The sequence below is a fragment of the Perna viridis genome, chromosome 2 (assembly GCF_037379345.1).
Source record: "Perna viridis isolate PV_CMFRI_1.1 ecotype Kerala chromosome 2, ASM3737934v1, whole genome shotgun sequence".
Taxonomy (NCBI): domain Eukaryota; kingdom Metazoa; phylum Mollusca; class Bivalvia; order Mytilida; family Mytilidae; genus Perna; species Perna viridis.
The window spans coordinates 27518810-27532829 of record NC_142446.1 but is presented as its reverse complement, the minus strand read 5'-3'; the positions used below and the strand labels follow the sequence as shown (position 1 = coordinate 27532829).

Sequence of the window (14020 nt, the reverse complement as noted above, 5' to 3'; positions counted from 1 at the left end):
AACAGTATTAATTATTGTTACTATTCTGTGTACGTAATTTCATGAGCTTTCATGTACATAAGGAAGTCGCTTTGCGTGGATTTGTTTATGGTCGCGGCTTTAAATATCAAGGATTATCATGAAGCCGGGAACCCCCATGCATTCAATAACATATGAATAAAATCCAGAAGGGTGCATAATAGAAATGAATAGACAAATGCTACATATTTTTAAGACATTTTTGTCACTTTTCAATGCAGGATGAAAATTGTGATAATGTCGAAAATGTGTACTCAGCACAGGACGTGAAAAATGTTAAACGAAATCTTAAATTTTGCCCCGTCCCTAGGCCTCATTCAATATACAGGCTTTATTTTTGCGACAAAAGCCTAGTATCTATACACTTCATTGGTTAAAACACAATATTTCTATTTATGCAATCATATGCAAAATTAAGTACGCGATTGCATAAATAGAATTACGCATATGCAGAATTAATTACGTGATTGTATAAACAGAATTATGCATATGCAGAAATAATAATGCATACATTACATACAAGAAACTATTGGAACAGAAGTATATGTATTATAAAAGGTATATGAAACATTGAACCATAGCACAACATTTTTGTTACAAAAATAATAACCTACAAAATAAAATAACGAATGACCCCAAAACCTCTTAATTGTAAGACCGTTGATTGAAAGTCTTAATTGGTCAAAACGCACATCATACCGGCATTTCTTTTTTTTTTTTTTTAAATGTTTCAAATTTATCTATTGTACCTAATTTTGGTAACAATGGATACAGTTACAACCGACGTTGCAAGAGTGCAAAACCGTCAAAAACTACGAGAGAAACACATATAATTCCAATATTTCATTTATTTGAACAATAGGCAATTTAGAAATTGTAAAATAACATCAAATTCAATGGAGTCAAGTTCGATCAGTTTGCGTTACTCAATCGTGGAGATCGCACCTCAAATTTGAGTTAAATGTCTCAACGAAGATCAATTACGTTGATGGCAATTTACAAACCATCACGAAAAGGACACAAGATTCTTTATAGACTTTTAAGTTAATACAGCATTACATACATTAGTTACTTGAGTTGTTTTTGTTCATTTTTATTTGTTCGTTTAGCTAATGACTACAGGTATTTTTTGTCATGTATTATGAAAACGTTGTTTATGCTGTTACATAGCACTGATCATGCTGAAGTTATAAATAATACACATGATTAAGTGAGTTCCAAATCCAATAAGGGTATTTAAACTTTATATGTTTAAGGGAAATTACATGTATCACATGATTGTTTAGATTAATTTTTAATATGCGTTTAACTGGTGTTAAATCGAATATTTCGTGTTTTTGCTAAAAAGAGAGCATTTATGGGAAATTTTAGAACTCTGCAGAATAGATGATGGCAAAAGGAGTGTCCGATATGCATTTGAGGGTCACGGCATACCGTTTTAATGTGAATAAGCTGTGTTTACATTTGCTTTTCACGAATGATTGAGAAAACGGTATACTTATACCTCTGAATACATGAAACTGCTTTTAACTTGATCGTTGTAGCACAGAATGCTCACATTGCTATATACTAGTTGATTAACGAAATTGTCATTCATATCAGAGCAACTTACTTTGGCTACTCGCTAATTTTCGGAGGAAATCACCGGGGTTGTCCCAGAACCGTAAAACTGCGTTAGGGGTTAGACACGGTGGTCTAGGAATCTTCCAAGAAACTTAAAAATATTACACCACCCCTTGAAAATAAGTATCAGAAAATTGCTTATTCACAGCATACCGATATTGTAAAACGCATATGTTGGACGATAATAATGTACCAAACATACTTGCTCAATTCAGCCACCTTAATTTTTCGTTTTGATGTTACAGATAATACATAATAGTAAAAGAATTAACAGATTTTAAGACTTTCATCTATTTCACGCGTCATTATCAATTTTTCAAAATATTATAGTTTGAATAAGCTTTTCTATGACACTGTACAACAACAAAGTATCTTAGCTTTCAAATTTAAACCAAGTAATAAATACTGAAACTTTTCCAAGTCCAACTAAGTGAATAGTTACCACCCCTGTCTCAATAAATTTCCTAGACATGAACCAAAGTGCTAATTTTCAGCATATAAACGATGTAAAAAGAAGAAATATAGGGCTTGATTATATCGGATATCGCTGTATCAAATATATATCCAGCGCCTAGTTTATCATTTTAGGATTATAAATATTATATAATCGTAAAAAATGGAGTTTCAAGAATTTATTCTATTTCACCCGTTCTTGTTTTTAATACCGTAGTTGAAACAAGCTTTCTACATGATAAAGTATATTCATACAGTGTCTTAGCTTTCAAATGAGCACAACCGTAATAAATATTTGAACCATTTCAAAACATATTTAGGTGAAAAATTGAAACACTATTCCTGAAAATAAAAATAACTCAAAATGAACCAAAACGCTATTTAAAGAAAAACGTAGAAATTATATTGCAATATCCAAGTACGTATACCTTATAATTCAGAAGTAACCAAGTGATTGTAAAATTTGGCCTTTTAAATTATTGATTGATTGATTGATTGATTGATTGTGGGGGTTTAACGTCCGAGCAGCAATATTTCAGCTATATTCAGACGATCAACATGAAACGGATGATAAAATGAACATGAAATGATGATGAAATGAAAACGGGATGAGACACAAGGACAGTAGGGTCGACAAATTTTGATTGCCACTAGAAAAAGGGAGGGATGGGTAAAGTCGGGCAATTTAGCCTCCTGTGGCGGAGCGCAAAGGTTCCTACTCCTATCGAATACCACAGCAGGGTTCTTTAACGTGCGAGGAACGTGGCATCTTTCCCAAGACGGTGCACCACTATGGTTTGCGGTCAGGTTTTCCGTATTATAGCCTGACAACCCCAGCATGTAACACGCCAGGGGTACCCCATTCCACCACCTGGGGTACACATCCCAGTTGCTCTGTGGGCAGAGCGCCTAGCCCCCGGCTAGGTTTCTGAGCACTATTTAGTCGCCTTTTACGACAAGCTTAGCGCTGCTGCAGGCCTATTCTTTTAACACCCGGATTTAAATTATTGATAGGGTTAATTTCGATGAAAAGTGCTATGGAAAAATTACCATGAGATAAATGATGTGCCACCCAATGTCTGATTCTTACAAAGAATGGTATTTAAGCTCTTTTACAAGACCTTTAAAGTGGTAGTCACTGTTTCTCTGCCACACTATCTGTGGGCCGTTGTTTTTGTGAGCTATCACAAAAAAAAAAATCCGGCTCAGTGTATTGGACCAGTACAGAGCAGGGGCTGTTCGATTGATCATGTTATCGTCCTTCAAGTAATGAAATAACTGCCATAGGGCTTAAAAATACAGCTATCAACCAACCTTTTTACAATAAATTTAGAGAAAATGACCATATAAACCAGATTACCAGATCATCGTCTCTCATTTCCTAACATGCAGGCAATGCGTGCAGCACCTGCACCCTTTGGCGATTATAAAACTTTAAATACTTATGTAGCAGTTATAAATATATGTCACATTGCTGTAGAAATACAATGTACGCTCCTTTTGTATACTGAAATACCAAATGATTTTTAACCTTAATCAAGTAAAAACAAAACACACACACACACACACAAACAACATACAAATGGAGAGTTGTGATCACGCCAGAGTACTTTAACCCCATCGCCTGTCCCAAGTCAGCAATTTCTGGCCTCTGTCTGTCTTGTTTCATTTCACCTTTACTTAATTTTTTATGTTACTTGGGTATAAAGGGGCAACTCTTTCGCTGTACCTGTGTCTAATGATGTTTAGGGACAAGCTGCAGCCTGCCATGTGGTATGAGGGTTTCTTCGTCGTTCAGTGAAGACCGATGGGTGACCTTGGGCTGACATTTTCATCCTGGTGAGATTGTTGTATCTTTGACGTATACACCATACCTGTCATCGTTAACTGTACGTTTTATGTACTACAGCAATGCTCTATAGGTTGTCTGGCAAGTTACTTTCTGACGGTACCATTTTAAGTATGGAATATAGAGGAAAGAATTCCAATATCTGACATTCTGGTTGTAGGAGTAGTTTGTATATGTAGTGTAGGAAGGACAAAACCGATTTACCTCCAGTCTTCCCATTAATTCCTACGCCTAGATTGGTTCTGTAACATTTCTACTGGTCTTTTTTTAAATTAATATTGGGTGTGATAAAAGACTGCTTGATGGCTGTGGTTGTTTTCGTGAACTTTATGGGCGAATAACGTGTCTATCTCTAGACCACCAAGGACACAGGTGATCCTTCATTTACCGCATTATACCGGGAATGATAAGATCAACTCAACGAGTGTATCTTGAAAAGTAGAAAGCACAAAACGGTTAATATAGTGCACACTCCGTTTTTTAATCTTTTTTTTTTATTTTTGTGGAGTTTTGGGTTAGAGGTAGGTGTCACGCTCTATAGCTCCGTTTCGGTGCCTTTAATTATCATTGCTCCAATGTTACACGATTTCATTTACAGATTGATTTGATCATTACAATTACTAGTATGCACTTCAGGACAGTATTATAAAAAAAATACTTTTTAGATTTAATCAAGCTTCAGTGGTGTTTTCCACGGATAAAAGCCAAAAGTGATTCTTTTAATGAAAATGCATATCTCAATTGCAGTTATGAATGCATGATGTAATCGTAGAAACAAGTTACATTATTACAACCCATGGTATCAAATTAAAGGTTTGAATTAGTAATTCCATGAAATCTTATGGTAGGGTGACTAGCTAAAGATTAATATTTCTAGCCATGTGGGATATATTTAAAAGAATTTACACATCAGATTTTCCATACCAGGTTCTAACACCTTAAATTAATCTTTCACTGTTGACTGTAAACGACATTTTATAATGAAGACGTCCTTTGTTTCGTTTATATTAATTTAAGTACCAGTCCATATAAAATTCATACTGCCTATAATAGAGGTGATTCATGGTGCAGAAAAACCGAACGAACATACGATCTTTTTTTTAAATCTACACATTCTATATTTCACTAAAGTATTATAATTAATGGTTTTCTCAGCAATCTCTGCGTACAGATCTGTATTTTGCAGAAAACTAAGCATCCATACCCGCTTACTTCAAACAAATCAAGAACGATAACTCTTGCTAAGTGCAAATTTCAGGTACTACCTTTTTATTGTTTCAATTCTTAAAAATGCAACAATCAAACGAAAAACTAGGACTTTCTACGTGGCCTGTTAATAATTCTGATTTTGAAATATAATTGAATTTAGTTGGTTTTTGAAATACATGAATGAATCACCTCCTATCTGATTTTTTTTTCGGACCTTAAACCCCAACAAACAAACAAACCTATCTGATTTTTATCAATTCTGCTACTTGTAAGCGAGGATTTATATATATTTTAACTCCTTCTTGTAAGTACACACAATATTGCAAGCAAGTTTTCAAATTTTATCACAGATTTTATTTTGTCAAAATACCTATCAATATTCATTACCAATATGGCACCCACAAACCTTCTGTTGTCTATGCAAGGAACTAAATGAAAATTATATAAACCCTTTAATACACCCGCATTTTAACCCCATAGACATAGAACTTTATAATCAAAGTTCTTTAATTCTTAATAAAAAAAAATTTCTGCATTATGATTGAAATTTTGAATTATACAATTAGGGAGGGTTGTGTTATCCTGACAGAATATGATTGGACATTCTAATGTTCATTTTCAGAAATTCAGTCCTGGTCATCATGCAATTCCTATGATTTAAGTTCCTTTCTTTTTGAGAATCAGGCAATGGATGGCACATCATAATTCTCAATTTGGTCTTTGTTTGCCTCAAACATATTCAATACATAAAAAAATCTGGAAAGCTATTTAAATTTATCCTGACGCATCTGTGACACAGATATTTTTTTACTGCTTCTATAAGAAAAAAGGTTGGGGAAATTTTCTGCCATTTTTTCATAGTCAATACAACCAAATTTTAATCATCAATATCTTAAAAAGGCAAACTTTACAAACACTTTGATGGTTATGTCTGGAGGTCATCAGGAATAAGTTCTTGGTTAATGCAAAAAAATCTCAAGTGTTTTTTTTTCCTTTATGTGCCACACCTTGCACACATTTTGCCAGATTCTTAGATGGAGAAGTACTTAAAAAAAACCCCAAAAAAACAATGTATACTGGCCTATTTACCCTGGTGAAAAAAGCAATACAAACTGAATCAAGGTCATTTTTGGTAAAAAAAACAAAACAAAACAACTTTACTACTGGTATGTTGAAAATCAATATGCAAAACCCAGCTTTGAATAATATTTACAACTTAACACGTTTTACATACTTATGCCTAAAAATAAAAATTATTTTGATTAAGAGCACTTAACCTTATGGACTTGTTTTTTTTTTCTTTTCTTCTAAAACACAGAACTTTGCATTTAATATACATGTTATTGTCATTATTTTTATCATTGTTAAAATTTCAAAACTTGGTTTAAAACGGAAAGGTTTTTAAAGTAATTCACATGTCTGAAATTCATACCAATTTACCTTTTGATATTTTCAAGTCAATTGAAATGGATATGTAAGCATATAACAATTCATAACTTGACAGGCGCAGATTCAGGTGGGGTGCACCCACTGCATATCCCCAAAACTTGGGGGGAAAAAACGATTTTTCTTGCCTAGAATGTGTATAATGATGCTGGAAGTCTTAAACATATCTGTGTCTCTTGATATTAAATTTCATTCCGAGATGTAAAAATTTTGACATTTTGGACTACCCCAAATTACCTTATGGATCAAAGGAAAAAAGAACACATGGGCACAATAAAACATTTACTGCAATAATAAGAATAGTACTACAAATTCCATATACAGTTCCTTACCCAGTAACACCTTTTCATTATTTTCATGTTAATGAATGTTATATGCCTAATTGCGGGGCAAATTGTGTGTTTTTTTTAAATTTTATTCTTGCTGAACAAGTGAATTTTTGTCTGGACACAAGAAAGAGTAATAAAATAGTTTCTGATGTCCACTTATTTATTTTATTACAACTTCTAGCCACCAACTGACTTGCACAAGTGAGAACTGAATACGAAAAGTACTGTAATGTGACCGAACTTACCATAGCAAAACCAATGTTTTCATTTAATATGTGTGTACCACAGCACCTGTTTCATTGATCAATCTAGCAAAACTCACTAAAAAGGCTTTTCCTTATCTACATATTTAGGTTTAAATATAACTTTTTTAGTCCACAAATATAAGTTGGTGCATAATATGTGGACCATGACTTAATATAGCATATTGCAAAATTATACAGACAGTTCTATCAACAATAAGTAATAGTGTTTGAAATGGTGCAAAATCTTATGTTTAAACTATTTTAAAAGAATTTAAGAGATAAGAATCATGTTGAACTGTTGTAAAATTAAAAATGTTGATTTAAAAAGCCACTTTCAAGGGGAGATAATTGGTGGGGAAAATGCACTACAGAAATGTAAGAGGGATTTTAGCTCTTTTTTACACAAAAAAAATTTAGGTGACACTAACTTTTACTTTTGAAATCCAAAGAATGTAAGATAAGTGTTCTTTTTTAAGAATAATTTTATAATTTAAAAATTTATAATTTTATACACCAATTTTTAATAGTTCACAAAATAGTGAAAATTCCCTACAGAATTCATTTAAAATGTTGTAAAAGAAGTATTATCTCAAAATCAAGTTTGGTGACCTTTGAGAGCTATAGAATGCATTGATGGTTGTTTTTTTTGCCACATTTTTTCAAATGAAAATCAATCTTGTAAAAGTAATGATTAGTCAATACATTTGTCAAAATATACCTAACCATCTAGGTACTGATAAGACTGAGTTCACTTGCCTCAACACTAAGAGAATGGTCCAACTACCTGTTTGGTCTGTAACAAACACAAAGCTTCTGTCACACACTCAGATAGTATTATTTCTTGTCGAACATAATCTGGTATACCAATCAAAATGATTAAGACTACTATCTTTCAATAAAAGAATAAAAAAAAAAACAATGATAAAAAGATATTACAAAATTTTAAATTTATGTGGAAACAAAATTTTAAGAGTTATAATGTATAAATTTGTTTTGAAAAAACCATAAAACAGCAAACATCATTCCTGCAGGTTTATTAACTTTGTCATCCATTATAAAGTCCATTGCTTCTGAGACAGGAATATCTACAACATCGATCATTTCTCCTTCCTCAGCCAATCCTCCTCCTTTGTGGACCCTCATATCATCAGTCACTTCAGCAAAGTACATAGTCTGTAGTGCTCCTGTGGTACCAACACCTCCCCTGTAAAAGATAAAATGCTCCATCTAAAAAGACATTGGGATCACAGTGCTTCTAGCACTAGGGATTTTTTATTCTTGTGAAAATTGCAGCATGAACAAAATTTAAAATATTACATAATGAAAAAAAACTGTAATCATACACTTGCATTTCTCATATTGTTTAGCACTGTTTTTCTTATATGTATAAACTGAATGTCAATCAATACTACTGATCTGTAATTGACAGTTAAACAGTATCCCACTTCACCCACACTTACAAATTTTATTCCATTTTACCTTTTTCCTAATTTTTCAAACCTGTCCAAAAGTTAGTTTGCAATCACATTCAAAGCTTTTCAAACAGATTATTATAATACACTGTAATTATACTAATAATGAAATCATTTTCAGCTTAAGAAAATAATTTCCTTGATCAATACAAGATTTTTAAAACTATACACTTTTTATCAATTTGACTTTTCTCACCAATTTTACTTAATTAAAATCACTGCTCTTAACTTCCTGTTTATTAATAATAAAATATTAATGATGGGATGGAGATTTTGTCTAATAAGTGTGTTAAATGGAACATGCTTAGTACATTTAGTGCTACTTGACAAATTACTGCAAGAACTTAATTCCCTAAATACAAGTTTATTACTAAACATATTTCAAGGCCAAAAAGAGTCCCTCAAATCTTAATTTCAATTGAAGACTAGATCTTAATTTTATTTACAGAAATATTATTGAGCTGAATAATTGCCAGATTACAAATGAAGTAAAGAATGATAACAAAGGAATAACATTTGGGCTACCTTTTGTGTAGTGTTTAGAAACAGTAGGGAAGTTTCAGGCATAAACTGGCAATATAAGGTATTTTGATTCTAAAGAATCAAAAACCCCAAAATAAATCTAGTCTACATCAAAGACTTTAATTATGTTAAATTCACTAAGTACTAAAAGGATGAGTGTTTTTGGCCCAATCTCAAAAGCTAAAATGTGTATCTGAGAAATTTATTTTTATTTTTGACTTTTATTCATTTGTGCCGTAACTTAAAATTAAAATTTTGCGATAAGTAGGCTTTAATTCATTGATGAATAAAATTTTGGAGAAAAGGGCAGTGGATGTTATTGATGATTATATGATAATTAATAGTATGAAATAAATGTAGTAAACCTTTATTTACTGTAAATTCCTATAAGTATAATGGACTTTTATCAATATTGTTAATTAAAATTATGAAGAACATATATGTTTAGTTGACTTGCACTCATCAATGATTAAAATTTTGAGATAAGTGTAGTAAAAAATATACAACCAGACCAGAGGCAGATCTAGAAATTAAAGAAAAAATGGGTGTTCCTGGCTATCATTCTCTAATTTTTGCCAAAACTTTGCAAAAAATTAACAAAATTTTCCAACAAAGGGTTGGTCCAACCTCCAGAACCATCCAACTAAGTCTGTATTGCAAATAGTAAATATAATAATGATTTACTTATGGCATGGATCTGGTAGATTTTATAGCCTTCTTCTATCTACAATCTCTATATCAAAATGTACCTATTCAACATGACAATGTATGTAAAATTAAAAAGAAATTCGTACCTGCAAGAACAAATTCGTTCCAGTTTGTCAAGTGGTATTTTGTATCCACATTCTTCCAATAACTCTGCCTGTGCTATTTGTTCCAAGCTGCTGTCTTTGTCAATAATACCAGCACAAAGTTCAAAGGTTATTCCTAACTCTGGAGGGTTATCTGTATGTTTAATCATCTTCTTTCCATTTTCTTCCACCACTTTGGAACTACACAGATATACAGCTTAGAAAGAAATGACTCAATTTAATATCCCATAAAACAAAAGGGATATAATCTGATTGTCAATGCATTGCCAGAGCCACTGAACTAAAATTTAGGACATAATAAGTATAAACATTTACACATACTAACTTAACTATAACAATATACATAAATGTTAGGAATGCATGTGTTTCTGACCATTGATATACTTCTATAAAAATATCTCTACTATAAATATCAGTTTCATTTGGCAAAATATCTTTCAAAATAGCTGTGCTATATGTGTGCCTCTGTTACTATTTAATTAACTTGAAAAGTTCACCTGTTTTGAACTACTACCTACCTGGTCTGAACTGTTTGACAAATACCAGGACTTTTCTTGTGATATTATAGACCAGAATAACTACGCTAAAAACAGAAAAATGCCTGAACTAGATGGAATGGCAACTAACAATCAATTTCACAAACAAGTCATACATATATTTACAGATTTATACATGCCTAACATGGTCTTTACAATATTGCCCTTGTTATCACCCAGGGATCTTGATATCAGTACCGAGGGCTTTATTTTTATACCAGTAATGAATTGTTTACCAAATGTTTCTTTTTTAAAGAAAGAAAAATCATAAAAGACTAGTAGATAAAGTGTGTGCTTCATAATTTCAACTGACAAATTTACATCAAATCAACTGTGACTTAACCAATAATTCCCTCAATTAATATCTGTACATCAGGAAAATGCTTGTTTCTGGCCCATTTTTGATCCCTAATTCCTCATCAGTTCAAGTCACAACACCCAAAATTAATCCCAGCGAACTTTTTGTGGTATGGCACCTTCTACTACAATTTCAAAGAAATCTATTCACTTAAAAGTAAAGTTATTTTCCCAACATCATAAAAATGCTTGTTTCAGGCCCCTAATTTATAAATGGTTCAAGTAATAGCCTCCAAAATCAATTCCTTCCTTTGGTGGTATGGCACCCTATGGTACAATTTCATAGAGATTCATTCACTTAGTCAAGATTTTGTCTGTACATCATGAATAAAATGCTTTCCTGAGCGCAGCTAGATAAACCCATGGAGGTTGAATCCTGAATAGATGAGACAAATAAGAACAGAAGACTCAAGCTTGATACAGCTCTGAGTTTGATTGTGGTTAAATGTATGATACAGGATAATTCAATACCTAAAATGGAAGCAGTCAATCACTTAAATACTTGCAACAAGACTTTTTGAAGATAAAATGAACAGACAAAATGAACAAAGTGCTTTTTATAGATCCCAGAATTAATTCACTATCTCACAGCATTTGGTGGAAGTGTTTCTGAGTTTCCATAACTCAGAAACATATATTAAAATAAAAAAGGGGCTTACATTAATAGAAATAAACTATTGAACAAAGTTTCAGAAAGACTGCTTAAAGCATTTATCTATAACTCAAAAAACAAAAATCTGAAATTCATAAAAATTGACCAAACCCCAAAATCGATTCCAGCTTTCCTTTTTGTGGTATGATACCTTGTGGTTCACATTTTTATAAGTTATTGACTAGACTTCATGAAATGCTTGTTTCTGGCCCATTTTAGACCTCTAATTCTTCAAGTCACAACCCCCAAAATCAATCCCAAGCTTTCTTTTGTGATATGGCAGCCCACAGTACTTGTATAATTTCATAAAGATCTATATTCCTATGCTCAAGTTATTGTCCTAACATGAATTGTCTCAAGACAACAACGAAGACAATGATGAAGACAATGATGAAGACGAGGACAACAGCATGATAAATTAAATGACTAGTTTTTTTGAAGTCATTGAAATAATAAGCAGGATGCCTAGAACAATATCTTTTCATAAGGATTTTTTAAGAAACAAGTTGAACCTAGAAAATTGTTATCTTTAGATATACCTTTTAAATTAGATGTTTATGTTCATACCTATCGTGCACTGACATAGCATCCCATATCTTTTCTTTACCATTCTACAAGGATATACGTAAAATCTTAGGTCAAACATAATAATTAAATCATGCCACAATGGAATACATGTAAACAAGAATCTAAAAAGGTCGTTTGACATGTATCTTTCAGGGCATTTCAGGTTTCACCAGTCTCATATTAAATTACAAAATATAGACTTTGTCCACTTCAAATATTTTGCTCAAATGCCAAATACTGAAGACAATTTTCAAAAGAGTTAAAAATCCTACTTTTTCAAAGGATAGTGCCCTATTTGTATTAAATATGGACCTCCTGTACTTGGCAATCACAATACTGATATAACAGTATTGTTAATAATACTAGAATAAAGTTTTGTTCCAGTATTGTAGAATTCAAAATTTTACAATACTAATTTATCATTCTGTATTCATTATGTCATAATTAAGGGAAACGATGTCAGGTTTATTCTACAATCAATCAGATTTTTTTATCTTTCTTGTAAAAATGACTAATTACTATGACCAAGGTTATGTCAAAATATATACTTCCTGTTCATATAAATTAATTTTTTAAATTTTTTAATAGATGTTACATATTATTTGGTTTAGATCTGTGAACTAGATGCATGCACATTAACTCAGGGTTTGTCTTGGGTTGTACTTTCTCTCTGGGTTGAGATCCTTATTTACACCTTGTTGGCCATTTCTATTCTCATATTATTTGGTATATGTAATTATAATAAATAGGGTTAAAATAGACAGCTGTCGATTATAAAGAAAATATTTTTATTATTTACATAAACAGTAATGAATGTTTTAATTCACATTTTGCACTATTGAAAAATCAATTAAAGATTATACATGAAGAGCAGTGAAAAAAGTCTCACCAAAACATCTGAAATAGCTGACTTCTATAAATACCTTGCACCAAGTGTAATCTTCAGCAAAGAACCTGATGCAGTGATCAACTACATGAAAGAAAAAGAATGTGGAGACATCGATGGGGATCATCAGACAGTGACACATACCAGAACATCATCATCCACTTGCTGAACGGTACAAAGTGCAGTGATCATGACTTGCAGTGACTTTGTATGATTAGTGCTTCATGTGACTGTTTATCATGAAAAGAATACATATTGTTAACTACCGTATTCTCATTTTGTTATACATGTATTACAAATGTAGTGGTAGAATAAATAATTGGAAAGAATATAAGTTTTAATCTACACTGCCTTTTTGATACTTAATATAGAATTGATAATGGGAATAAGAAATGTGTCAAAGAGACACTACTCCACCAGCAGAAATCATAGACAAGAAACAAAAAATCATTAAAGATAGCAACTTTCTCATGAAAAAAAAAGGAGACAAGTACACCAGTGGAAATCACAGACAAGAAAAAAATCATAAAAGAGCAACTTTCTCTCAAGACCAATAAAATATCTGTAGTCACAGCCATGGTAGAATTCGATGCCCAGGAAAAATAAACCATTATTAGATCAGCTAAAATTGATGCATGTTCAAGAGTGGTCAGAACCCATAACAAACATATATAACAGGCATAACAAGCAATATTATTGTGAGTATTAATATGAACATGATAATTAACTTCATTAAAACACAATACTGGAACATTAAACATTTCAATATTGTGTTTTTTTGGGGGTGAGAAAATACAATACTACTGGAACAAAATTTTATTCCAGTATTGACTAGTGTACAAATATTCTAATCGCCAAGTACAGGAGATCGTTAAATATACCTGCTTAAACTTCAATCTAAGCGGTTTTATGTATCTAGATTTGTCACAATCTGATATAGTAACGTCAGAAATGTTGTTCATGATGCTGTCCAGAGTGCAGAGTGGTTTCAAACTACTTTCACTTTCGCTTTCTATAATATTCCTAGTCAAAGAGGTGTTTGTT

The 14020-nt window shown here is 32.0% G+C and overlaps 1 protein-coding gene across 2 annotated transcripts; it reads right to left on the bottom strand.

The window, feature by feature from the left end:
- Positions 1 to 6867: 6867 nt before the first annotated feature.
- LOC148624301 (uridine diphosphate glucose pyrophosphatase NUDT14-like) lies at positions 6868 to 14012 on the bottom strand. Of its 2 annotated transcripts, XM_088566977.1 has the most exons (6): positions 13858 to 13994; positions 13014 to 13206; positions 12091 to 12134; positions 10497 to 10561; positions 9961 to 10174; positions 6868 to 8376 (listed from the first exon to the last, which is right to left on the bottom strand). In XM_088566977.1, exons 2-6 carry the CDS (start codon positions 13116 to 13118, stop codon positions 8139 to 8141), a joined length of 666 nt encoding a protein of 221 aa, XP_088423103.1. In that variant the 5' UTR covers positions 13119 to 13206; positions 13858 to 13994; the 3' UTR covers positions 6868 to 8138. The 2 variants fall into 2 exon arrangements, with proteins under 2 accessions (XP_088423103.1, XP_088423104.1); XM_088566978.1 differs by lacking the exon at positions 13014 to 13206 and having other exon boundaries at positions 13858 to 14012.
- Between the last annotated feature and the right edge of the window lie 8 nt (positions 14013 to 14020).